Source organism: Pelophylax lessonae (genome assembly GCF_965119305.1).
Source record: "Pelophylax lessonae genome assembly, chromosome: 1".
Lineage (NCBI taxonomy): Eukaryota > Metazoa > Chordata > Amphibia > Anura > Ranidae > Pelophylax > Pelophylax lessonae.
Window position 1 is genome coordinate 879,790,880 of NC_138768.1, and position 27,108 is coordinate 879,817,987.

Consider the following 27,108-nt stretch of genomic DNA (forward strand, 5'->3'; position numbering starts at 1 on the left):
CTTCTCCCAGGCCCACACATCCTGTCGGGAGGCACACGCTGACTGTCCTCCTGCTCCCAGCCCACATGGCTTCAGGATGCAGCTTCTGGAGGCAGCAGTCCTTCTCCCATGCCCACACGGCGTCGGGAGGTACACGTATGTCTGCCTTCCTCTCCCAGCCCACACGGCGACAGGAGGCAGCACTCAATAGATTTTCTCTGGACAAATTATAGAGGCCTTGATCTCCTCATTCTGAACAGCTGAATGGTTTTCAACTTCCTGCTGGCTCTTTTTGCAGCCAACACCCTATAGTATCAGTGAACTTTTCAAAGCAGGTGGGAATGTGTCTCCTCTCAGTGACTACATTCCCAGATTTACCTGACTTCCTGTCACATACCCCCCCCTCTTGTTTCAACCCTAGGGTTGGGACACATATTTCCAGGCACGCATGTGTCAGGCACTGCTGACTCACTGATAAGCCTCCTATTATCCTCAAGCTTCCGGATGAAACTGTTTCTGTCATCTTCACTGACAGATTTCTCATAAATGCCACACAGTTTGTCTCTCATCTCATATACACATTCTTCAACTGCATTTTTGGCATAATTTTGCTCCTTCTCGTTTCTGTCATCTTCATTGACAGCTTTCTCATAAATGTCAGACGGCTTGTCCCTCATAACCGTCTGTCCAATCCACCATGGAGGACCGTGATCCATAGGCAACTCAATTGGGCTAGTCTTAAGGTCTTCAACATTCTTAAGACGCCTCTCTCTGCAATCCATAAATGTTTTCCACAAAACTTTGAGAACCTTTGCTTCACTAAGCTTTGTTCCAAGTAGGGACTCTTGACATCCCTCTGTGACTTGAGTTGCCTCTCCATACAGCTGTACACAATCATTGACTTTTTGTTGTAAAAGGGAATGATCTTCCTTCTTGAGCTTTGCTTGCTCTAAGATGCTGTGCAGAGGATTTTCCAATTGAGACAACAGGCTGTCACACATTTCTTCAAAGTGACCCCTGTTCCTTTTCCCAGAGATATCAATATCATTCAAACATTTCATATTCATAGGCAGATCTGAAGCATTTGCACTCATCAACTTCTTAAACTTTTCGCCCTCCTGAGCGAGTCGCAGTAAAGGCCTACTATTTGATTTGATATTCAGTTTATATTTCTTGCCAAACTCTTCCACAGAAGTAGCCAACCAGAACATCATCAACTTTCCTTCCACCAACATAGGGGTTAAAGGCAACAACACAGTTGAACCCAGCGATCTGGGTGGTATCCATTATAGACCTCCTCTCTGCATCAGTGAAGAAGCATGGAACTGCAACACATTCTTTTACAGGTTTCTTCAATGCACTTTCTGCTGAACTATTTGACCGCTCAAGGTCACCTAGTTCCTTTTCTCTATCTGAATTCCACATGGAATGTATCTCAAGATCACGATCAAATTTCTGCCACCTGTCTTTCACCAGTTCCATTTTGGAAATATTCCCTGAAAGGCACTTGAACTTAATTTGCTTCACGTTTTCATCAACAGCCTTAGTTTTCTCCACTAGGTGGCGTTTGCTTTTTTCTCCCAGATTTATATCACTTGCTTTAGTTTTCTCCGCTTTAGTTTTCTCCACTAGGTTTTCAGCCTGAACTGAGAAAACATCACATTTCTTACACAGCTCCTTTGTTTGCTGAAGTTTTTGAAGGAACGGTTTATTCCACAGGGGTGATTCAAGCCACATGTCATCACATTTCTGAGGCTCACTCAGGACAGACCCCAAAACACTGATCCTTTTAAAAACTGCATCAGGCACACTATCCCCTCTTTGGGACAGATCCTCTGTTGCCTGTAATTCCTCTTCCAGTTCCTGCAACGGAATCTTCATCTCTTCTACTTGCTGTTCTAAGGCTCGTTTAGACTTTTCTAGCTCCTGAACGCTTTTCACAACATCATCCTTGGAGCGGACCAAATCTTCCATTTCTGTACACAGCTGTTGGTTAACTCTTTCTAGTTCAGCCTTACACTCTAGAGCTTCCTCCAAAGAGCGAGCCAAGAACAGGGCTTTGCTCTCGTTATCACGCACCTCCGTTTCTTCACGTGCGCGTTCTTCTGCATATTTTGCAGACACAGTCTTCTCTTCACCAAGCATCTGATCAAACTTCTTTTTCACATCTTCAACACACTGTAATGAACCAACGCTTTCTTCCATGCGTTTTTTCATATCCGCTATCTGAGCTTGCAATGTTGCGACTTGCTCTGATAGGTTTTTCTTTGCTTCCGCCTCCTCTTTTAATTGTTCCAGGAAGCCATTTTTCTCATCTTCCATTTGTTTGAGCTTTGTGCTAAAACTCAGCCTTTGACACCTCTCTTCCTGTAAGAGTTCCTGCGTGTCTTGCAGCTGCGATTCCAAGATAGAAAAATCTTCCGCAATTTCTCTAGATTTGCTGTCTGCTTGAGAAAGCTGATTTGTAACATTGTCCAACTCAACCTGCAGTCGGTTTGCCTTCTCTGACAGCTTAGCACACAATCGGTCACCTTCTGACACCTTCACTTGCGATTCCAGAAGCTGTACCTCTACTTTTTCCCTCTTATGTTCACAATCTCCTTTTCCCTGCATAAGAGCTTTCACCTCATTGGCTAGCTTCTGGGAATGAGACTGTAATTCTGCCACACAGGCTTCTTTCTCCTTTAACTGCTGCTGGAAACGTTGGGCTTCACCTTTCCAACTTTCACAGTCTGCACGTAATTCATCTACCACATTGCTCAAAGTAGTGAGCTCATACACAGTACTCAGTAATTTAGCCTCTCTTTCACTTTTCTCTTTGTCGCTGAGAGACAATGTCGCTTTCAGAGCCACATTCTGTTCCTGCGACTCCTGCAGGTCTATTTTTGTAGCTCCCAAAGACTGAAGACTTTTTTCCAGCTGATTACGCAACTCCAACATATCAGCCATACTTTGCTTCTGCAAAGTCTGAATTTCACTTTCCTTTTCCATGAGGATGGTATCTTTCTCCATTATAGTCTCTCTGCGTTTTTGCAACTCGACCAAAAGAAGAGCAGTGGATTCTTCCCACTGTAACACATGAGACTTGAGTAGTTCATTCATTTCCTGCAAGTTTCTATGCTCCATTTTAAGCAATTCCAAGGCTTGTTCCTTTTCTTCCATTTTCCGTTGCAAGGCATCCAACTCAGCCCTGCACACATACTCGGTTTCCTCCAAACCGATGGCCTCCATTGGCTGCTGGCGTCTCTGTTTCCAGCCTGCCATGCTCTCTTGATGAGCCTTTTGTTGAGCTGCAAAGCTCCGTTGTTTCAGCATCTCCCCCATTTTGGGTTTACTTTTCATCTGAGCACACTGCGTCTCCATAGCAGTTTCATCAGTGTTGCTAGGGACAACACCCTTCCTCTTTAGTAGACTCTCTTTAGGCATGGATGGGGCTGGTTCAGACGGTAACATCCCCTCCATCCATAGAATCCGGTCTCTCATTTCATCTATCTTTGCATTCTTCAGGCGTTTTGAACGCCCCATCTTCAATAACTCCACAAACAAATTTTTCACAGTCCAGCAAAAATTTTTCAGACCACTGTCTCTTTAACACATGTAGTTTTTCTCTCTCTCTTGCAAGATCTCTTTTCCTGCACACACAGTTTGTGCAGTCACTTGCACCAGACACAACAAAGTTCATCAAATAATTTTGAGACCGCTGTCTCTTTAAAACACTTTTTTTTTTTTTTTTTCTGTCAGGATCTTCTCTCCTGCACACATAGATTGTGCAATCTCATGCACCAGATAAAGTTCATCAAACATTTGCACTTCCTTGCAGGGATCTCTGCTTATGCCCACTGCATACCTCCACCATATGTGAGGGATTAGCTCGGTGGTAGGCGTGGATGACCCCTTTGGGGGTGCGTTTGCACAGAGAGATAGCCGAGCAGAGGTTGAAAACAAGACTGATTTATTCATGCAATTTACTTCACACAATTGCAAGCGTCAAAACAGCCAAAATAAAATAAAAGACAAAATAAATCCTTGCCTCTGTGGGCGGCTACCTTCTCACGCTGGAACCTACCTAAGAAGTCTTTCCAACCTACTGTTGGGCCGACACTGCTGATCCTACAGCAGACACTCAAATGTCCATTTGTTTGCTTTTCACACAGCACAAACATTGTCCATTGAACATGTCCCTTTGTTTTCTTTCACACAGCACATGTTCATTTATAACAGGATCCTTTACTCTTCACACTCTTCACAGGGAACACTTTGTCTTCTCACCTTTGAGACGTCTTCACTCGTGGTTACCCTCCTTAGCTTCACATCGCTGTAGGGGGTCTTCTCCCAGGCCCACACATCCTGTCGGGAGGCACACGCTGACTGTCCTCCTGCTCCCAGCCCACATGGCTTCAGGATGCAGCTTCTGGAGGCAGCAGTCCTTCTCCCATGCCCACACGGCGTCGGGAGGTACACGTATGTCTGCCTTCCTCTCCCAGCCCACACGGCGACAGGAGGCAGCACTCAATAGATTTTCTCTGGACAAATTATAGAGGCCTTGATCTCCTCATTCTGAACAGCTGAATGGTTTTCAACTTCCTGCTTGCTCTTTTTGCAGCCAACACCCTATAGTATCAGTGAACTTTTCAAAGCAGGTGGGAATGTGTCTCCTCTCAGTGACTACATTCCCAGATTTACCTGACTTCCTGTCACAATATATATATATATATATATATATATACAGTGGGTACGGAAAGTATTCAGACCCCCTTAAATTTTTCACTCTTTGTTATATTGCAGCCATTTGCTAAAATCATTTAAGTTCATTCTTCTTCCCCATGAATGTACACATAGCACCCCATACTGACAGAAAAACACAGAATTGTTGACATTGTTGCAGATTTATTAAAAAAGAAAAACTGAAATATCACATGGTCCTAAGTATTCAGACCCTTTGCTCAGTATTTAGTAGAAGCCCCCTTTTGATCTAATACAGCCAGGAGTCTTTTTGGGAAAGATGCAACAAGTCTTTCACACCTGGATTTGGGGATCCTCTGCCATTCCTCCTTGCAGATCCTCTCCAGTTCTGTCAGGTTGGATGGTAAACGTTGGTGGACAGCCATTTTTAGGTCTCTCCAGAGATGCTCAATTGGGTTTAAGTCAGGGCTCTGGCTGGGCCATTCAAGAACAGTCACGGAGTTGTTGTGAAGCCACTCCTTCGTTATTTTAGCTGTGTGCTTAGGGTCATTGTCTTGTTGGAAGGTAAACCTTCGGCCCAGTCTGAGGTCCAGAGCACTCTGGAGAAGGTTTTTGTCCAGGATATCCCTGTACTTGGCCGCATTCATCTTTCCCTCGATTGCAACCAGTCGTCCTGTCCCTGCAGCTGAAAAACACCCCCACAGCATGATGCTGCCACCACCATGCTTCACTGTTGGGACTGTATTGGACAGGTGATGAGCAGTGCCTGGTTTTCTCCACACATACCGCTTAGAATTAAGGCCAAAAAGTTCTATTTTGGTCTCATCAGACCAGAGAATCTTATTTCTCACCATCTTGGAGTCCTTCAGGTGTTTTTTAGCAAACTCCATGCGGGCTTTCATGTGTCTTACACTGAGGAGAGGCTTCCGTCGGGCCACTCTGCCATAAAGCCCCGACTGGTGGAGGGCTGCAGTGATGGTTGACTTTCTACAACTTTCTCCCATCTCCTGACTGCATCTCTGGAGATCAGCCACAGTGATCTTTGGGTTCTTCTTTACCTCTCTCCCCAAGGCTCTTCTCCCCCGATAGCTCAGTTTGGCCGGACGGCCAGCTCTAGGAAGGGTTCTGGTCGTCCCAAACGTCTTCCATTTGAGGATTATGGAGGCCACTGTGCTCTTAGGAACCTTAAGTGCAGCAGAAATCTTTTTGTAACCTTGGCCAGATCTGTGCCTTGCCACAATTCTGTCTCTGAGCTCTTCAGGCAGTTCCTTTGACCTCATGATTCTCATTTGCTCTGACATGCATTGTGATCTGGAAGGTCTTATATAGACAGGTGTGTGGCTTTCCTAATCAAGTCCAATCAGTATAATCAAACACAGCTGGACTCAAGTGAAGGTGTAGAACCATCTCAAGGATGATCAGAAGAAATGGAAAGCACCTGAGTTAAATATATGAGTGTCACAGCAAAAGGGTCTGAATACTTAGGACCATGTGATATTTCAGTTTTTCTTTTTTAATAAATCTGCAACAATGTCAACAATTCTGTGTTTTTCTGTCAGTATGGGGTGCTATGTGTACATTCATGAGGAAGAAGAATGAACTTAAATGATTTTAGCAAATGGCTGCAATATAACAAAAAGTGAAAAATTTAAGGGGGTCTGAATACTTTCCGTACCCACTGTATATATATAAAAAATAACTTCCCGAACAGGAGGGACCAGGCCGAGTCAAGCTGATGGAATCCAGTTCCTAAAAAAAGTGCTATTAACATTACCTCCACCAATCAAAAATGGGCTCACATTTACTGGTGTATGAATATTCATTAACTGAACACATTTTTATTTTAAACTGTAAGCCCCTGGTCAGACATATATCAGGAGGCGGGGCTGTGACACACAGAGAAATAATTACCACTTAAAAAAGTAGTTGTTTTCTCTGTAAAGCCTCTTTCACACAGGTGATTGAGTAAAAATGTTTCTTTCTCCAAACTTCCTAACAATGCCACTCAACGCCTGTTGAAACAGGACATGGAGGTGTATACACAGTAAGGTTAGCATTGCCTCACAAAAATAACGCTGCTTGCAGAGCTAGGTGGGCGTTGACACTTTTGCAACCACCTCCATTCACTTCTATTGAAACAACGCACCTAAGGCATGTTCAAAGCATCAAAAGTGATAATTTCCCCTTTGAACTGTAGCACCCTCCTAGGTAGGTGCAAGGTTGGTAAAAGCTTAGCAGCTCTGTCTGCTTATCAGGGGAGCCTGATTGTTAGTTTTGCCTGTTGCATGTGTCCAGGGTGTGATTCATCTGGGCTGAGGGAGTGTCCCCACTGTATCCAATGGGAGAGCCTGATGGACAGTGGAGGAAACCCAGCCAGTGACACACAGGCTTTTGTGGCTGTCTCAGTGGGTTGGCACAACAGTGGTGCATTCTGGGATAGGTCCTAAAAGTCGGGGGCACATGTGACAGGGGGTCTTTGGGTAGAAAGCCAGGTCCCAGGTGGAGGGTGACGTCTGTCTCTCCTCCTGTCAACAAGGAATGTGGTCACAAGGTGGTCAGCCTAGTGGACCAAGTGTGTGATGCTGAGCGAGGAGGTCCAGGATACTGATGAGTGGAGCTGAAGGCAGAGCAACCCAGGGAAAAACCGTGTCTGTGAGTACTGGGAAGCTTGCCAGAGGTCTGCCCAGGAAGGGGACCACTCCAGTGGAGAGTCAGTGGACAAGGTCTAGCATGCACGGGAAGTGAGAAAGGGGGTGCCAGGTTAGGACCCTGAAGAGGAATTCATTCAGAAACATATCTTCTACTTCACTTCAGTGGCAAGGTGAAGCAGCAGCCTTGCCGCACACACTATAGTCAGTTGTCCTTAGAAATTGTGCACAGCTCAAGTTGTAGTATCCCACTCATCCCTTATCCCATCCAAGTTCTAAAATAAAATACAAAACCAAATCCCCTGGACTGTTCATTGTCTGAGCTAAGTCTTAAAGTGATAGGTTAGACAGACTGTTGCTATGGGTAACCCAGGGGAATCCAATCTCAGCAGCTCCCTAGGGGGCAGTGCTACAGAACAAAAAAAAAATCTCACAGGGCATTTGAGGATCATCATTTTTTTTAAATGTATTTTTGTATCTTAGTGGTCTTCTCTCCTAGGAATTTTGTTCATCCACATCGTTCCCTATTCTTTCAGTCCAACAGCAAGGATGAAGTCCTGATCTCCACCCAACTACCCATGAAGCAGACATTGGCCGATTTCTGGGCACTGGTCTGGGACTATAAATGTACTGTGATGGTGATGATGCAGAGAGCTCAGGACCTGCAAGAGGTCAGCATGGACATTACTGCATTGTTACTCCCTATCATTGCTCCATCATTACTGACTGTCTTTAACTCATCATTACTCATCATTACTCATCATTACTCATCATTACTCATCATCATAATTAATCCTCACTCACTGTCATTAATCTATCATTACTCACCATCCCTAGTCAGCATTCTTATACCATCATCTCACCAGATCTCAACCCCTATTATTTAGCCCCCTGCTACATCAAGTATGGAGGAGCACCGAACCCCACTGACTGTAAATATTCTATCTACATCTATGTGAAGAGCGTAAAAAAATGAATTCTGCTAATACTTGTCTGGGTTCTCAGAGCCCTCCTTGGAATTAGTATAGTACATTTTACACAAGAATAGGTATGTATAATGTGTCAGTGTCTCATGGTCCCAATATACAGACATGGCACAGGAATGGACGAACACAACCCCATTCAGGCCTGGCTTCTGAGATTTGAGGGAGAATTGGGTACCATCAACCAAACATGGAAAATATCTTTCACCATCACATAGTCCTTCACCATCCTACGAACCTTTACCATCTCACCGTCCTTCACTATCCCACCACCCTTCACCATCTTAACGTCCATTATGATCTCAATATTCTTTACCGGCTCACTGTCCTTTACATTCCTCTGTTCTTCACCATGCTACCATACTTTACCATCTCATTGTCTTTCATCATCCCACCACTCTTCACCATTCCACCCATTCAATCCCACTGTCCTTCACACCCCACCACCCTTCACCATACTACTGTCCTTTATTATCTCAGTATTCTTTACCAGCCCACCGTTCTTTACATTCCTCGGTCCTTCACCATCCTACCATACTTTACCCATCTCATTGTCTTTCATCATCCCACCACTCTTCACCATTCCACCCATTCAATCCCACTGTCCTTCACACCCCACCACCCTTCACCATACTACTGTCCTTTATTATCTCAGTATTCTTTACCAGCCCACCGTTCTTTACATTCCTCGGTCCTTCACCATCCTACCATACTTTACCCATCTCATTGTCCTTCACATCCCACCACCCTTCACCATACTACTGTCCTTTACTATCTCAGTATTCTTTACCAGCCCACCGTTCTTTACATTCCACTGTCCTTCACCATCCCACCGTCCTTCTTCATCCCACCGTCCTTCATCATCCCACTATTCTTCACGATCCCACTTTTCTTCACGATCCCTTCATCATGCCACTATCCTTTACCAACTCACTGTCTTCCTCTGTCCCACCACCCTTTACCATCCCACTGTCCTTCACCAACCTACCTTTTTTCACCATCGCACCATACTTTACCATTCCTGTCTCCCTTTTTATCCCAGCATCCTTCACCACCCCATTGTCTTTCATCATTCATAATCATTTACCATCTCTCCATCTTTCTCCACCCACTGTCCTTCACCACCCCACCATCTTTGACCATCCCACTGTCCCTCACCATCCCACCTTCTTTCACCATCCCAACTTCATTTAATATGCCACTGTCCTTCACAATCCCACCTTCCTTTACCATCCCACCATCATTGACCTACCCACCTACCCAATATCTTAATGGGGATCTCAGCTTAGAAAAAAAGCTGTTCATTCGAAGGGATTGCATGAGGACTCGAGGACATACAATGCGATTAGAGGAGAAGCGTTTTAACCTCAGGCAACGTGGGGGGTTCTTTACTGTTAGGGCTACAAGATTGTGGAATTGTCTACCACAAGAGGTGGTTTCTGCGGGTAGTATGGTGACTTTCAATAGACTCTTAGACTTGCATCTCAAGGATCAGGAGATTAAAGGCTATCTTAGATGATTACAGCCACACACACCTACACAGGTTGAACTGGATGGACTGTTGTCTTTATTCAACCTCACCTACTATGTAACTATGTATGTAACCTTACTGTACAATCCCACTGTTCTTCACCATCCCACCATCTTTACCTCCCCACTCTCGCTTTTTATCCCAGCATCCTTCACTATCCCACTATCTTTCATCATTCATCATCCTTTACCATATCACCATACTGTCCTTCGCCATCCCAGTGTTCTTTACCATCCCATGTTCCTTCACCATCCTATCTTTCTTCACCATCCTATCTCTCTTCACCATCCTATCTTTCTTCACCATCCTATCTTTCTTCACCATCCTATCTTTCTTCACCATCCCACCATCTTTAACCATCCCACTGTCCTTCACCACCCCACCTTTTTTCACCATCCCAACTTCATTCATTATTCAACTGTCCCTCCCAATCCCACCTTCCTTTACCATCCCATCATCCGTCACCATCTCACCATCATTGACCTACCCACCTTGCCTTACAATCCTATTGTTTTTCACCATCCTATCATCCAACATTCCTTTATGTTCATTATAATATTCTCAATGTATTTTTATTCTTTATGAAAGGAGTGTAAGTGCTTGAATATGTCTTGCTATCAGTTCCCTGGTAGCGCTGGCATAGTACTGGAAGAGGGAGGGGTAGCACTAGGAGCCAATCAGACACTGCTGCATGCACATAATCTAATGGGAAGAGAGGCATGATCTCCTCAACCTCCTGCTGCTCTTTCATTGTCCAGTCAGAGGTTGGAGATGGGGAGGTGACCAATCTGCACTCTATGACTGCAGCAGAGAAAAGTGAGATCTCCAACATACAGTAGTTACATAGTGTAGCGTAATGGACACTAAGAGTGGGGTTTGTGTTGGAAGAGTGAGGGAGCAGTGTCCCTCAGGAGATGGGTGGGGGTTTGTTTTTGTTAAATACCTGCATTCTATTGTTCCTATCTGGCTAGAGTAAGGTTATTATGGGATGTTCAGCTTTGTGTGTGAAGTGGCTCGAAGAGGGAGGGGTTTTCCTAGATTGTAGATCCCTTGTGTTGGTTTTTTCAATAAAAAAACTCAGTCTAGTCTGACTCCCAGAACTGTGTGTCGTCCAGTTACTGGGGGGGGGGGGGGGGGGTTTGCCTTGGATATTTTAGTACTTCCTCAGCTTCAAGGATTATACAGCGGAGATACCTAGGCTGGGTATTGGAGCTCCGTTACACATAGTTACATGGTCAGGTTGAAAAAAGACACATCCATCTAGCTCAACCAATAAAAAAACACAACCATACAATCCCATATACACAATCTTATACATAGCTGTGGAGTCAGAGCTGTGTAAGCCTTAGGAATGGATGGACAATATTATTTGAACATCCCTTTAAAAGAAGAATTGCATCACTAACAAATACAGTGTATGTTTTGGGACCAAACAAGGTCTCTTTATCAAGGCATAAATAACCTCACATAAATACTTATGACAGTCAATAATTATTCCCACGTTCTGTTCTTAAAGCGGTTGTAAACCCAAAAAAAAAAAAAAAAAAAGAACCTGCAAGACAAAGGCATAATCAGCTAGTATGCATCGCATACTAGCTCATTATGTATTACTTACCTTAGAACGAAGCCCCGACACGGACCCCCGGACATCCCTTGGCGTCTCTTCCGGGTTCGGCGCGCGCGGGAGTGATTTTACGGCAAGCTCCCGGCAAGGAAAGCTGAAGGTCCCCCCGGACCTTCAGAGCGCATGCGCCGCTCGCGTGAGCGGCTGCATGCACTGCAAATATCTCCTAAACCGTGCCGGTTTAGGAGATATTAATTGTACCTACAGGTAAGCCTTATTACAGGCTTACCTGTTAGTAAAAGTGTCAAAAAGCGGGATACTACCGCTTTAACGCGCTTTTCCACTGCATGGAACCGAACAGTTCGGCTCGCTTTTGCGCTTTTCCACTGCATGGTACCGCATGGTACGGTGTAGGAAAGGTTCGGTACGGTACGGTGGCGCTTTTCCACTACATGGAACCAAACGGTACGGCTCGCTTAAACAGTACTACCTCGGTTGTGGTTCCAAGAGGGCGGTACCGGTACCATATCCCACAATCCTTTGCATGCAGCCTTCACTGTTTGTCACTACTAGCCACTGATTGGTCAGAGAATAGTTGTTATCCCACCCACTTACCATTAGTGGAAAAGCAAATCGTACCAAACCGTACCAACACCGTACCATGCGGTATCATGCAGTGAAAAACCAAACCGAGCCAAGCAGGGCCGAGTGGAGCTAAGCCGGTACTTGCAGTGGAAAAGTGCCATATGAAAGCATAGGACTTTCTGCAGTACCAATGAAGGGGAAAGATGACTCCACCAGTTTGGCAACTTTTCAGAAATGATTGCACACAAATACCATAACATTTTTTTTAGTTTTATTTTATTTTTTACTTTTTTACTTGTGTTTAATAAAACCCTGCAACTAGTGATGAGCATAACCTCTTTATCCTCTACAGAACGGTTGCCGGTTCTTCCCAGATAAAGGAGAGACCGGTTATGGGATTTACAAGGTCAGGATGACCGCAAAGACTTCTAGCAATGGATTCACAGGCTTAACGCTCAGCCTGAGGAAGAGTAACGAGGTGAGATTGGGGGGCAGCCACCTGGAGGAGCCAGTTAGCCAGGAAATGTCTATATTTCTCATATTGCATTGTATATTCATAAAAATGGATGTAACTAATAAGTGTTCTCTGTTATCTACAGACCTATAACAACAGCATAGAGGTGAAGCTGTGGTGCTTGGACTCCTGGCCCCTGGTCAAACCTCTCCCAGAGAATCCAGCAGCTATCATCAGTCTGATTGGAGAGGTAGAGAAGCACCAGATGACGGTGCCGGAAAGTCACATCCTGGTGATCTGCTGGTAAGTCCAGCGCTTCATCTGTGGTACGGTGGCTGACTATAAAAGGTGACCTAAAAGTGTTCTGATACTGGACCATGGCTCATGCAGAGAGCGTTGATGCATGATGGGCTGGTGATGGGTTGGTGATATCCCGGTGAACTGATTTAGGTGGAATTGATTTGAATTGTGAGAGGAAACCAGAACATGCAGGGGAAGCCCACACAAATATACAGATTTCATGCCAAGTGAGAAATGAGGCAAGGGAGGCCAGGACTAGCGCTACAGGTCCTAAAGCAGAACTATAATACAAGCAGAAGCTTAAGATGTTGAAAAAATACAAAGCAAGCTGCATTGTATGATTTCTGTTTTGGGGCATTTGTGCCGTGTGACTCTGCCAATGCCTGCAACTTCCTTTAGTATGCTGAGAGCAAAATTTCCATTGCAGTGAAGTAATTGTATTGTTGTCACCCTGTTGAGTGCTGCACAAATATGTAGGCAGTGGAGGAGGGTCCTTTCCATTATCACAGTAGAGAACCATCCTCCCCAATGGCAATCAAACCAGGCCACACCTATCTGATCCCCGCAAGCCTTGTGACTTACAACACAGCGCAGCCTGTGATTGCTGAGGGGAGGAGCTAAAGGGCCCTAAAGGCACTCTCCTCATTCCTGGCTTACGTGGCCAGAAGGACTTTCGAGCATGATGATCTCACATGGGCTACAAAAAAGATTTCCAGTATGCCTAGAGCAAGTAATGGGGGGCAGTCCATTTACAACATGAGTTAAAACCAGAGGGTTAGTAGAGCTTAACATCTAAAAGGGAAGGGAAGGACAAGTTATATGTCTGGATGGTGTTGATGGTAAAGGACGGTGGGATGGTAAAAAATGGCGGGATGGTCAAGAACAGTGGGATTATTAAGGATATTTCTCATGTTTTGTTGATAGTATCCAATTCTCACCCAATTATCAAAAGCCATGCTTGAATTACATTGGAATGGTGTTGCTGCCCACTCTTGTGGCATGTCAAAAGGTTGTAATTGCAGAAGGAACAGTTGATAAATAGGTGTACAATCAGCTGTCAGGTAGAGGTGGTATATGATTCCCTGAAGAGATTCATTTTCAGGGAATGCCGAAAGCCAACAGAGAAAGAGATAGACAGACAAATTGGGGTTTTCAAGAGAAAGGGAGAGGCTCCAGAAATGTCTGGGTGGTGAGCATGGGAGGAAGTGACGAGCAAACTAGATGGCAGGAGATCTTGGGAGGAGCAGAGAGGATGGTTTGGGTATTATTTTGAAATGGGGTTGGTGATGTAGCTTGGGACAGCGTTGCGGATAGCTTTATCAGTTGTTAGCATTTCTAATTTCTTCATTGAGCAAGTGGAAGCCAATGGAAGGATTGGCACAGAGGAGTGGTGGATATTGAGTGGCCGGAAAAGTGGATGAGTCTGGCAGCAGTATTCATGATAGACTGAATAGGCGACAGTCTGTGCAGAGGATGGCCAATGGAGAGGACGTTGCAAAAGTTGAGGTGATAGATAACAAGGGTGTGAAATAGTAGCTTTGTGGTGTCATTGGTTAACTTTATCTCTGAACAGTTCTGTACGTTTGCATGCAACATTTATCAGGCTGCATTTCTATATTGGGCCATTAATTGTAGCTTTAGTTATCCATATATGGGGTGCACTAATTTTGCTGTTTTCAGATGGGTGATCTCAGGTCTATTACAGTCCCCATGATCTGCTCAGGTTTTGTCAGTCTGCAGGATGCTTTGATTATATTTACATGGCCGCCGGCCTTCCTATATACTGTGTGTATGTATGTATATATATATATATATATATACTAGACTTACTGAAAAAAATTCTGACACATTTTAGCTGTAGTAAAACATCTGCATCCTATATTGTATTCACCAAAAAGGGCAACAAAATATTTACCCAACGTTCTTTATATTCTTTGTATTTGCACAGCGATGGAGCGAGCCGCTCGGGTCTCTTTTCTGCTGGAATCATACTCTGCGAGCAGATCCGCAGTGACGGCTGTCTAGATGTGTCACAGGCCGTGCGTTCCCTCCGGAGGAGACGCTGCCAGTTCATTCCCAATGTGGTACGTTATGCATTTTGGCACTATTGAGATTTGTCACCATCCTATGTCTTGTCTCTTCTCTCTCCCACTACACCAATCCCCAGTAGATGATAATTAAGGGCAAAATTATATACTGTGTAAATGTGTGTATATGTATGTGTGCATGTAAGTAAAACAAACAAAAAAAACAAATATATATATATATATATATATATATATATATATATATATATATATATATATATTACCAAAAGTATTGGGACTTTACACACACATGAACTTTAAAGGCATCCCAGTCTTAGTTTGTAGGGTTCAATATTGAGTTGGCCCACTCTTTGCAGCTATAACAGCTTCAACTCTTCTGGGAAGGCTGTCCACAAGGTTTAGGAGTGTGTCTATGGGAATGTTTGACCATTCTTCCAGAAGTTCATTTGTGAGGTCAGGCGCTGATGTTGGGTGAAAAGGTCTGGCTCGCAGTCTCTGCTCTAATTTATCCCAAAGGTGTTCTGTCGTGCTGAGGGCAGGGCTCTGTGCAGGACAGTCAAGTTCCTCCACGCCAAACCTGCTCATCCATGTCTTTATGGACCTTGCTTTGTGCACTGGTGTGCAGTCATGTTGGGACATGTTCCCCTAAAGCTGGGAGCATAAAATGATCCAAAATGTATTGGTATGCTGATGCCTTAAAAGTTCCCTTTACTGGAACAAAGAGGCCAAGCCCAACCCCTGAAAAACACCCCCACACCATAATCCCCCATCCACCAAATGACATGTAAAGACAGGTGTCCCAATACATTCCGGTCCAGGTGTGGCGGTGGGCGGCGTGATTGATGATGGACCTACATCGGGAGGAGATTTCTTTTTGACACTTTTTTTGATGAATAAGTAGCAGTACAATGTATCCCATACCCATTAACATTGGGGGGCTGGGATCTGGGGCCCCTTGTTAAAGGGGGCTTCCAGATTTTGATAAGACCCCTGCCCTCCGACCCCCACAGACCAGGGTTGTCAAGAGGCCCTTGCCCCCATCAACAAGGGGACAAGGTGCTTTGGCCAAAGCACCCTCCCATGTTGAGGGCATGTAGCCTGGTTTAGTTTGGGGGGGGTTCTCACTCGTCCCCCCCTTTCCTGACCTGTTGGGCTACATGCTCGAATAAGAGTCTAGTACTCCACACTATTTTCTTTAAATTTTGGCATGGGGTTCCCCTAAAATCCATATCACATGCAAAGGGGCTGGTATTGATTGGGGGAGGACCCCTATGCCATTTTTTTCACATTTTTGTATTGCCGGCAATTTACATGTCATTTTTTTCTTTATATATGTCAGTTTTGCTGCAGCAGGTTCTATACACAGTACAGATGCGTCACTTTGATATAGTGCCTGGGGGGGTCCCCTTAGTCTGCCTGTAAAGTGGCATATCTGTACCATGTAAAGAACCTGCTGCAGCAAAACTAACATATAAAGAAAAAAGAAAATAAATGACATTTCATACCACAGCCCAGAGTTGCCAGGAAAAGGCCCTTCTCCCCATCAAGACTTCCCTGAAGAGATGAGCTTTCAGGAATCGTCTAAGGGTGAAGAGAGTAGGAGGTAGTCAGGCAGATAGTGGTAAAGAGTTCCAGAAGAAGAGAGAGGCTCTGGAAAAGTTCTAGGTGTGAAGCCTGTGGAGGGATTGGCAGAGAGGGGTGGAGGGCACTTAATGGAAGCCAGTGAAGGGATTGGCAGAGAGAGGTGGAGGACACTAAATGGAAGCCAGTGGAGGAATTGGCAGAGAGGGGCGGAGGACACTCAATGGAAGCCAGTGGAGGGATTGGCAGAGAGGGGAGAGGACACTGAGTGATTGGTAATGTAGATATGAGTCTGAGAGCAGCATTCATGATAGACTGAAGGAGGACAGTCTGTGTAGAAGAAGGCCAACAAGGAGAGAGTTCCAATTGTTGATACTAGTGATAAAAAAGACGTCCATTATTATTTTGTTGGTGTCATTGATTATGAAGGGTAAATGTTGGGACATGTAGAGTAAAGCAGAGTTTATTTTCTTTTTATGCCATAATATGACTATATATTACTGTCCATTCCTCTCTCTGCAGGAACAATACTCCTTCTGCTACACCCTGGCTCAGAGTTATCTGGATTCATTTGAAACCTACGGGAACTTCAAATAATGAATAATCCCAACCTGTCCAATGACATCCCCAGCCATGGAACCAGCAGGATCCAGACAGAAACCCGGGTCAATGAAATTCCCAATTATGGACATGCTGTCAGTACATTCTGGGCAGCTGCATGGGGTCCACAAGAGCATCCATCAAAGTATATGGGGGGGGGGGGGTTACAGGGGATCAGGATGGAGAGGGACCTGTCTTTACACTGATGGGTTCCTGGGCCTCTCTGTAGATTAAGCAGATCACAATATAGACGTTTAACTGTAAAAATGGCTGTATACATTATTTTATATATTTTTTATATATGTAAATGTTTATTTTGTAAAATGTTGTGCAAACTGTTGGCATAATAAAAATTCAATACAATAAAGTTATCAATATTGTGATCAGTCCAGTGTAGAGTTTGTGTGTTAATGCTGACACCTTCTCTATGTATATAGATTGTAATTATACTATATATCCTGCCTATTCATTAATTCACACCTCCCAACTTTTTGAGAGTGGGAGGGACGAGGGACACCTATTAGCAAAAAATATGTAGGCATAGAACACACACCCCTGCCACGCCCCTTAAAGGAGAATTATACAAAAAAAAGGAATAGTTAAACCCCCAAGCAGTGGTGGCTCGGGGCGCAGAGCACTGTGCCCTGAGCCCACCCAGTTGTCTGACAATAGCGAATGAATATTCGCTATTGTCACGCGGATTCTCCTCCGGATCAATCAGGAAGCGGGTCCTGAGACCCGTTTCCCGATTGGCCAAGAGAGGAGAAGCCATGCCATTGGCCAAGGAGGAGGAGGAGGGAGGAGACGCAGGAAACTGAGGGGGAAGTCGCCGGCGCCGCTGCTGCTGCCTGCCCTCCACATGTCCAGGGTGAGTGAGCCGGCGACGGGGGGTGTAGGGGGGTATGGTTCGCGGGCTGGTGGGGTGCGGGGGGGGTACTCCTGTCTATAAACGGTCCCACAGTTAGCAGTGTATGTCAGAGCACAAACCAAGCCATGAAGTCCAAGGAATTGTCTGTAGACCTCGGAGACAGGATTGTATGGAGGCACAGATCTGGGAAAGGATACAGAAACATTTCTGCAGCATTGAAGGTCCCAATGAGCACAGTGGCTTACATAATCTGTATTTGGATGAAGTTTGGAACCACCAGGACTCTTCCTAGAGCAGGCCGCCCGGCAAACTGAGGGATCATGGGAGAAGGGCCTTTGTCAGGAATGTGATCAATAAACCGATGGTCACTCTGACAGAGCTCCAGCGTTTCTCTGTGGAGAGAGGAGAACCTTCCAGAAGAACAACCATCTCTGCAGCACTCCACCAATCAGGCCTGCAAGGTAGAGTGGCCAGATGGAAGCCACTCCCCAGTAATAGGCACATGACAGCCCACCTGGAGTTTGCCAAAAGGCACCTGAAGAACTCTCAGACTATGAGAAACAAAATTTTCTGGCCTGACTAAACAAAGATTGAATTCTTTGTCCTGAATGGCAAGCGTCATGTCTGGAGGAAACCAGGCACTGCTCATCACCTGGCCAATACCATCCCTACAGTGAAACATGGTGGTGGCAGCATCATGCTGTGGGGATGTATTTCAGAGGCAGAGACCGGGAGACTAGTCAGGATGGAGGGAAAGATGAATGCAGCAATGTACAGAGACATCCTTGGCGATAACCTGTTCCAGAGCGCTCTGGACCTGAGACTGAGGCGAAGGTTCATCTTCCAAAAGGACAATGACCCTAAGCACACAGCCGAGATAACAAAGGAGTGGCTACGGGACATCTCTGTGAATGGCTTTGAGTGTCCCAGCCAGGCCCAGACTTGAACCCGATTGAACATCTCTGGAGAGATCTGAAAATGGCTGTGCACCGACGCTCCCCATCCAACCTGATGGAGCCTGAGAGGTCCTGCAAAGAAGAATGAGAGAAACTTCCCAAAAATAGATGTGCCAAGCTTGTAGCATCATACTCAAAAAGACTTGAGGATGTAATTGGTGCCAAAGGAGCTTCACCAAAGTATTGAGCAAAGGGTGTGAATACTTATGTACATGGGAATTTTTTTTTTTTTTTTTTTTTTATAAATTTGCAAAGATATCAAACAAACTTATTTCACATTATCATTATGGGGGATTGTTTGTAGAACTTTGAGGAAAATAATAAATTTAATCCATTTTGGAATAAGGCTGTAACATTAGCAAAAGTATGTATGCATTGGACACACCCCCTGCCACACCCCCCATATAGGAAAATTATACAAAAAAATGATTAGTTAAATCCACAAGTATACTACGTCCACAGCCACCCCTCTGTCCAAGTATACCACGCCCACAGCCACCCCTCTTTCCAAGTATACCACGTCCACAGCCACCCCTCTGTCCAAGTATGCCATGTCCACAGCCACCCCTCTGTCCAAGTATACCACGCCCACAGCCACCCCTCTTTCCAAGTATACCACATCCACAGCCATCCCTCTGTCCAAGTATACCATGTCCACATCCACCCCTCTGTCCAAGTATACCAAGTCCACAGCCACCCCTCTGTCCAAGCATACCACGTCCACAGCCACCCCTCTGTCCAAGTATACCACGTCCACAGCCACCCCTCTGTCCAAGTATACCACGTCCACAGCCACCCCTCTGTCCATATATACCACATCCACAGCCACCCCTCTGTCCAAGTATACCACATCCACAGTCACCCCTCTGTCCAAGTATACAGGGCCGGACTGGCCTACTGGGATACCGGGAGATTTCCCGGTAGGCTGACTGCCCTTGGGCCGCTTTGAGAGCAGCAGCACTCAGAGGGCCACCCGCCCGCAAGTTCCGGCCGCCCGCCCACCCCCAAGTTCTGGCCGCCCGCCCGCAAGTTCCCGCTGCCCACAATTCACGGCTGCCTGCCCGCAAGTTCCGCCGCTGTGTGACTGGGGGAGTGGCCACCATTGTCTGCTCGCTGCTAAGGGGAGGCTGAGCAGTGTCACTGCAGACCGCCTATCCTCTCCGCCCATAGCTTCAGAGAGAGAAGCTGAAGGTGGAAGCAGACGACAAATAGAGTGAGGGGGAGGAGCTCTGCTCTCTGCTGGGAGACCCACACATCAGAAGAAGAATCCCTGCAGGCACGTGTGAAGAGGCACTGAGGCTGAGGGGGAATCGACTGACTAAGTAAGTAATAATCAGCAGTGTAATTGATCCCATCCTCCATCACCACTGCCCCCTGTTGATCTCACCACCCCCACAGATCTTATCCCTGATAGGATGGGGGGGGGGCAGCAGTGGCGGTGGGGAGGATGGCACCCCCATCACCACTGCCACTAATCTCCCCTCACCACTATAGCTGCCAATGATCCCACTCCCCTCACCACCACCACTGATCCAACCCCCCACCACCACCACCACCCCTGCCACTGATCCCACCCCCCTCACCACCACCACTGCCACTTATCCCACCCCCCTCACCACCACCACCACCGATCCCACCCCCCTCATCACCACCACCGCTGCCACTGATCCCACCCCCTCACCACCACCCCTGCTGCCACTCATCCCACCCCCCTCATCACTACCACCATCGCTGCCACCGATCCCACCCCCCTCATCACCACCACCGCTGCCACCAATCCCACCCCCCTCGTCACTACCACCGCTGCCACTGATCCCACCCCCCTCATCACCACCACCGATCCCACCCCCCTCATCACCACCACAGCTCACTCCTCTTGGCTCTGCTTCCTATCTGGGGAGGGTTGCCTAGGGTGTCAAAAATCTTTCCACCAGCCCTGGTGGCACCCGTATAGTATATGGCTGCAGCTAGGCCAGGGAAGGCCAGTAGTGACTTAATGGCACTGGGCGGTGTCATTTTTATAGAAAGGCACTAATCTTGGTCGGGGTGGTGGAGCGCGCCTTTCTACACCAGGGGCGGGTAAGACTGGACCCCTCCGCAGCCTCTGACATCTCCTGTACCATGTCTGCAACCTCTGACATTTCCTGTACCATGTCTGCAACCACTGACATCTCCTGTACCATATCTGCAAACTCTGACATCTCCTGTACCATGTCTGCAAACTCTGACATCTCCTGTACCATGTCTGCAACCTCTGACATCTCCTGTACCATATCCGCACAGCCTATGACCATCTCTTGTCTTTTATCATGTCTGCAGTCTCTGAGGGGGAGTCTGGAGAGGAGTCAGGAGTGGTATTGCCGCCAGGATTGGGGTCACGGGAGAAGTCAGATGTATGTGGACTTTGGAAAGAAGACTATAGGATAGAACCAGAGCCAACAAGCTGGAGCCAACTGACTGAGTCCTGCACGGTGCACCTGAGAGGAGGTCAGTGACCGCTCCGCCAGACCAGTCTGAGTAGGGGTCAGTGACGTAAGGGGGAAGTGAATACAGTAATGTAAGGGGGCACTGATTTAAAGGCCTCCCTTATATCAGTAACCCCCCCCCCCTTCTTTCTGCGGAAGGTGGTCTCTGGTCACATTTCTAGAGTTCCTGGGGTTCCCCTTTACATCAGAGTCTGCAGAATTCACCGTTACAGTGCAAGGGGGAACTCTGCGGACCCTAATATAAAGGCAGACTTTGATTATTTTTTATTCTGGTAATATATCACTATCGCAATAAGTGGACTATTCTTGATAATTGCTCCACTTTTAACTGGAATTTGCTCTTATGTACAGTATATATGCATCTATCTATATACATATATATATAAAACCCTATGTGATTTCATATCTGTCTTATCTACATATAATACATGCTTCACATGTGCTTTAAAATGCATGGTTTTCCCTTTTAGGAACAGGAAAATAATGACGCTATGCTGTTGGGCCGGTATAATAATGCTATGGGGCTGGTATGAAATTATTTCCAGGGCTGGTTTTTATTCCCAGTCCGGCCCTGCATGTATACCACGTCCACAGCCACCTCTCTGTCCAAGTATACCACGTCCACAGCCACCCCTCTGTCCAAGTATACCACGTCCACAGCCACCCCTCTGTCCAAGTATACCATGTCCACAGCCACCCCTCTGTCCAAGTATACCATGTCCACAGCCACCCTCTGTCCAAGTATACCATGTCCACAGCCACCCCTCTGTCCAAGTATACCACATCCACAGTCACCCCTCTGTCCAAGTATACTACATCTACAGCCACCCCTCTGTCCATGTATACCACCCCTCTGTCCAAGTATACCACGTCCACAGCCACCCCTCTGTCCAAGTATACAACGTCCACAGCCACCCCTCTGTCCAAGTATACCACATCCACCCCTCTGTCCAAGGTTTTACTTACCTCCTCATAAAAATAAATAATGTTTGTTTGACAACTTCTGATCAGCGACTTATAGCGGGACTGCAATATTGCGGCAGACAATCGGACACTAACTGACACTTTTGACACTTTGTGGGATACAGTGACACTAATACAGTGATCAGTGCTAAAAATATGAATTGTTGCTGTACTAATGACACTGGCTGGGAAGGGGTTAAACATCTAGGGCGATCAAAAGGTTAAATATGTGCCTAGCCAGTGTTTTTGTGTACACTGTGTAAGGTGCTTTTACTAAGGGAAGTGATGGGTTTTTATCAGGGAAATAAAATCCACCCACCCCCCCCCCCCCCCCGTTAGAGCAAAGCTTTGCCTTGTTTACATAGACTGAGCTCCATTCCATGTTTTCTCCCGATGATCGGCGGGTGCCAGCGGACATCCATTGGACGGCACCAACTAATCAGCTTCTGCTGTGACAAATCACAGCTGAAGCGGCACACCCCCTACCCAGAAGTGCAGAATCACGTATATATAAGTGATTCTGCACACTGCAGCTGTCCTGTAGCAGTAAAATTGCTATAGGGAGGTCGCCAAGTGATTATGCTATTCAAAATAAAAAGAATTGAAATTCTGAACCTGGCCTGCAACTGGTTACCAAACCACCTAATCGACTTGCGCTCTTCAAGCACCCCTGCTATAGGCTGAGTGCCTGGGAGAAGGGTTCCTGTCTGTGAACCGGCACCATCTTGCCTGTACTTAGACTTGGGGAAAAATATCTGTGACTCTCCTCGGTCCTTTCACAGTAATGTTCCTGTTCATCCTGCTCCCTGCTGTGTAGGCAGTGTAAGGGATTAGCTCGGTGGCGGGTGTGGATGACCCCTTGGGGGGTGCGTTTTCCCAGAGAGGTAGCCGACAAGTGCTTGCAAACAAACAGTGTGGTTTATTAAATGGTGTTTTCTTCACCAGGCTGTATGCAGCAAAACATCCAAAATAAAATAAAACAGAAAATAAATCCTTGCCTCTGTGGGCGGCTACCTTCTCACAACTGGAACCTGCCTAAGTGTCTGTCTCCAACCTACCGTCGGGCAGACTTCCTTGTCCTACAGCGGACACTCAATAGTCCTTTTATAATAGCTTCACAGGGCAACACAGTCCTTTGTTTCTTTCACATCAACAGTTCGTCTTCTCACCTTTGAGACGTATTCACCCTTGGTTACCGTCCCGGGCACACATCACTCCGGGGGGTCTTCTCCCAGGCCCACACATCCTGTCGGGAGGCACACGCTGACTGTCCTCCTGCTCCCAGCCCACATGGCTTCAGGACACAGCTTCTGGAGGCAGCAAACAATAGGAATTTCTCTGAACAAATTATAGAGCCTTAACTCCCTCATTCTGAACAGGTGAAGGCCTTTCAACTTCCTGCTGGCTAGCTCTGTAGCCAACACCCTAAATTAATTAATGGACTTTCTAAATCAGGTGGAAATGTATCTCCTTCCTGTGACTACATTCCCAGATTTAGCTGACTTCCTGTTACATACCCCCCCCCTCTTGTTTCAACCCTAGGGTTGGGACACAGATTTCCAGGCACGCATGTGTCAAGCACTGCTGACTCACTGATAAGCCTCCTATTATCCTCAAGCTTCCGGATGAAACTGTTTTGTCATCTTCATTGACGGATTTCTCATAAATGCCACACAGTTTGTCTCTCATCTCATATACACATTCTTCAACTGCATTTTTGGCATCATTTCGCTCCTTCTCGTTTCTGTCATCTTCATTGACCGCTTTCTCATAAATGTCAGACAGCTTGTCCCTCATAACCGTCTGTCCAATCCACCACGGAGGACCGTGATCCATAGGCAACTCAATTGGGCTAGTCTTAATGTCTTCAACATTCTTAAGACGCCTCTCTCTGCAATCCATAAATGTTTTCCACAAAACTTTGAGAACCTTTGCTTCACTAAGCTTTGTTCCAAGTAGGGACTCTTGACATCCCTCTGTGACTTGAGTTGCCTCTCCATACAGCTGTACACAATCATTGACTTTTTGTTGTAAAAGGGAATGATCTTCCTTCTTGAGCTTTGCTTGCTCTAAGATGCTGTGCAGAGGATTTTCCAATTGAGACAACAGGCTGTCACACATTTCTTCAAAGTGACCCCTGTTCCTTTTCCCAGAGATATCAATATCATTCACCAAACATTTCATATTCATAGGCAGATCTGAAGCATTTGCACTCATCAACTTCTTAAACTTTTCGCCCTCCTGAGCGAGTCGCAGTAAAGGCCTACTATTTGATTTGATATTCAGTTTATATTTCTTGCCAAACTCTTCACAGAAGTAGCCAACCAGAACATCATCAACTTTCCTTCCACCAACATAGGGGTCAAAGGCAACAACACAGTTGAACCCAGCGATCTGGGTGGTATCCATTATAGACCTCCTCTCTGCATCAGTGAAGAAGCATGGAACTGCAACACATTCTTTTACAGGTTTCTTCAATGCACTTTCTGCTGAACTATTTGACCGCTCAAGGTCACCTAGTTCTTTTTCTCTATCTGAATTCCACATGGAATGCATCTCAAGATCACGATCAAACTTCTGCCACCCGTCTTTCACCAGTTCCATTTTGGAAACACTCCCTGAAAGGCACTTATTCATTTGCTTCACGTTTTCACCAACAGCCTTAGTTTTCTCCACTAGGTTTTCAGCCTGAACTGAGAAATCACCACATTTCTTACTCAGCTCCTTTGTTTGCTGAAGTTCTAATGATACATTTTCCAATGCTTGAAGTTTTTGAAGGAACGGTTTATTCCAAAGGGGTGATTCAAGCCACATGTCGTCACATTTCTGAGGCTCACTCAGGACAGACCCCAAAACACTGATCCTTTTAAAAACTGCATCAGGCACACTATCCCCTCTTTGGGACAGATCCTCTGTTGCCTGGAATTCCTCTTCCAGTTCCTGCAACGGAATCTTCATCTCTTCTACTTGCTGTTCTAAGGCTCGCTTAGACTTTTCTAGCTCCTGAACGCTTTTCACAACATCATCCTTGGAGCTGACCAATTCTTCCATTTCTGTACGCAGCTGTTTAACACTTTCTAGTTCAGCCTTACACTCTAGAGCTTCCTCCAAAGAGCGAGCCAAGAACAGGGCTTTGCTCTCGTTATCACGCACCTCCGTTTCTGCACGTGCGCGTTCTTCTGCATATTTTGCAGACACAGTCTTCTCTTCACCAAGCATCTGATCAAACTTCTTTTTCACATCTTCAACACACTGTAATGAACCAACGCTTTCTTCCATGCGTTTTTTCATATCCGCTATCTGAGCTTGCAATGTTGCGACTTGCTCTGATAGGTTTTTCTTTGCTTCCGCCTCCTCTTTTAATTGTTCCAGGAAGCCATTTTTCTCATCTTCCATTTGTTTGAGCTTTGTGCTAAAACTCAGCCTTTGACACCTCTCTTCCTGTAAGAGTTCCTGCGTGTCTTGCAGCTGCGATTCCAAGATAGAAAAAGCTTCCGCAATTTCTCTAGATTTTCTGTCTGCTTGAGAAAGCCGATTTGTGACACTGTCCAACTCAACCTGCAATCGGTTTGCCTTCTCTGACAGCTTAGCACACAATCGGTCACCTTCTGACACCTTGACTTGCGATTCCAGAAGCTGTGCCTCTACTTTTTCCCTCTTATGTTCACAATCTCCTTTTCCCTGCATAAGAGCCTTCACCTCATTGGCTAGTTTCTGGGAATGAGACTGTAATTCTGCCACACAGGCTTCTTTCTCCTTTAACTGCTGCTGGAAACGTTGGGCTTCACCTTTCCAACTTTCACAGTCTGCACGTAATTCATCTACCACATTGCTCAAAGTGGTGAGCTCATACACAGTACTCAGTAATTTAGCCTCTCTTTCACTTTTCTCGTTGTCGCTGAGAGACAATGTCGTTTTCAGAGCGACATTCTGTTCCTGCGACTCCTGCAGGTCTATTTTTGTAACTTCCAAACACTGAAGACTTTTTTCCAGCTGATTACGCAACTCCAACATATCAGCCATACTTTGCTTCTGCAAAGTCTGAATTTCACTTTCCTTTTCCATGAGGATGGTATCTTTCTCCATTATAGTCTCTCTGCGTTTTTGCAACTCGACCAAAAGAAGAGCAGTGGATTCTTCCCACTGTGACACATGAGACTTGAGTAGTTCATTTGTTTCCTGCAAGTTTCTATGCTCCATTTTAAGCAATTCCACGGCTTGTTCCTTTTCTTCCATTTTCCGTTGTAAGGCATCCAACTCAGCCCTGCACACATACTCGGTTTCCTCCAAACCGATGGCCTCCATTGGCTGCTGGCGTCTCTGTTTCCAGCCTGCCATGCTCTCTTGATGAGCCTTTTGTTGAGCTGCAAAGCTCTGCTGAAAATCCGCATTTGCCTGCTGTTGAGCTGCATTTGCTTGCTGTTGAGCTGCATTTGATATAATCAGATGTTTCAACATCTCCTCCATTTTGAGCTTACTTTTCATCTGAGCACACTGCGTCTCCATAGCAGTTTCATCAGTGTTGCTAGGGACAACAACCTTCCTCTTTAGTAGACTCTCTTTAGGCATGGATGGGGCTGGTTCAGACGGCAACATCCCCTCCATCCATAGAATCCGGTCTCTCATTTCATCTATCTTTGCATTTTTCAGGCGTTTGGACCGCCCCATCTTCAATAACTCCACAAACAAATTTTTCACAGTCCAGCAAACAATTTTCAGACCACTGTCTCTTCAACACATGTAGTTTTTCTCTCTCTTGCAGGATCTCTTTTCCTGCGCACACAGTTTGTGCAGTCACTTGCACCAGACACAACAAAGTTCATCAAAAAATTTTGAGACCCCTGTCTCTTTAAAACACTTTTTTTTTTTTTTTTTTTTC

The 27,108-nt window shown here is 45.9% G+C and overlaps 2 protein-coding genes across 2 annotated transcripts in view; both read left to right on the forward strand.

The window, feature by feature from the left end:
• Nucleotides 1-17,041, forward strand: part of LOC309562012 (receptor-type tyrosine-protein phosphatase alpha-like) — a 57,895-nt gene extending 40,854 nt beyond the window's left edge. The window contains exons 14-18 of the mRNA XM_082266110.1: nt 7,847-7,981; nt 12,326-12,451; nt 12,573-12,730; nt 14,676-14,811; nt 16,879-17,041. Of these exons, the coding sequence (XP_082122236.1) occupies nt 7,847-7,981; nt 12,326-12,451; nt 12,573-12,730; nt 14,676-14,811; nt 16,879-16,953 (630 nt within the window). The 3' untranslated portion in view covers nt 16,954-17,041. The remainder of the gene's footprint in view (nt 1-7,846; nt 7,982-12,325; nt 12,452-12,572; nt 12,731-14,675; nt 14,812-16,878) is intronic.
• LOC309550555 (receptor-type tyrosine-protein phosphatase kappa-like) overlaps nt 1-27,108 on the forward strand; it is a 408,935-nt gene that overhangs the window by 223,696 nt on the left and 158,131 nt on the right. The window lies entirely within an intron of this gene.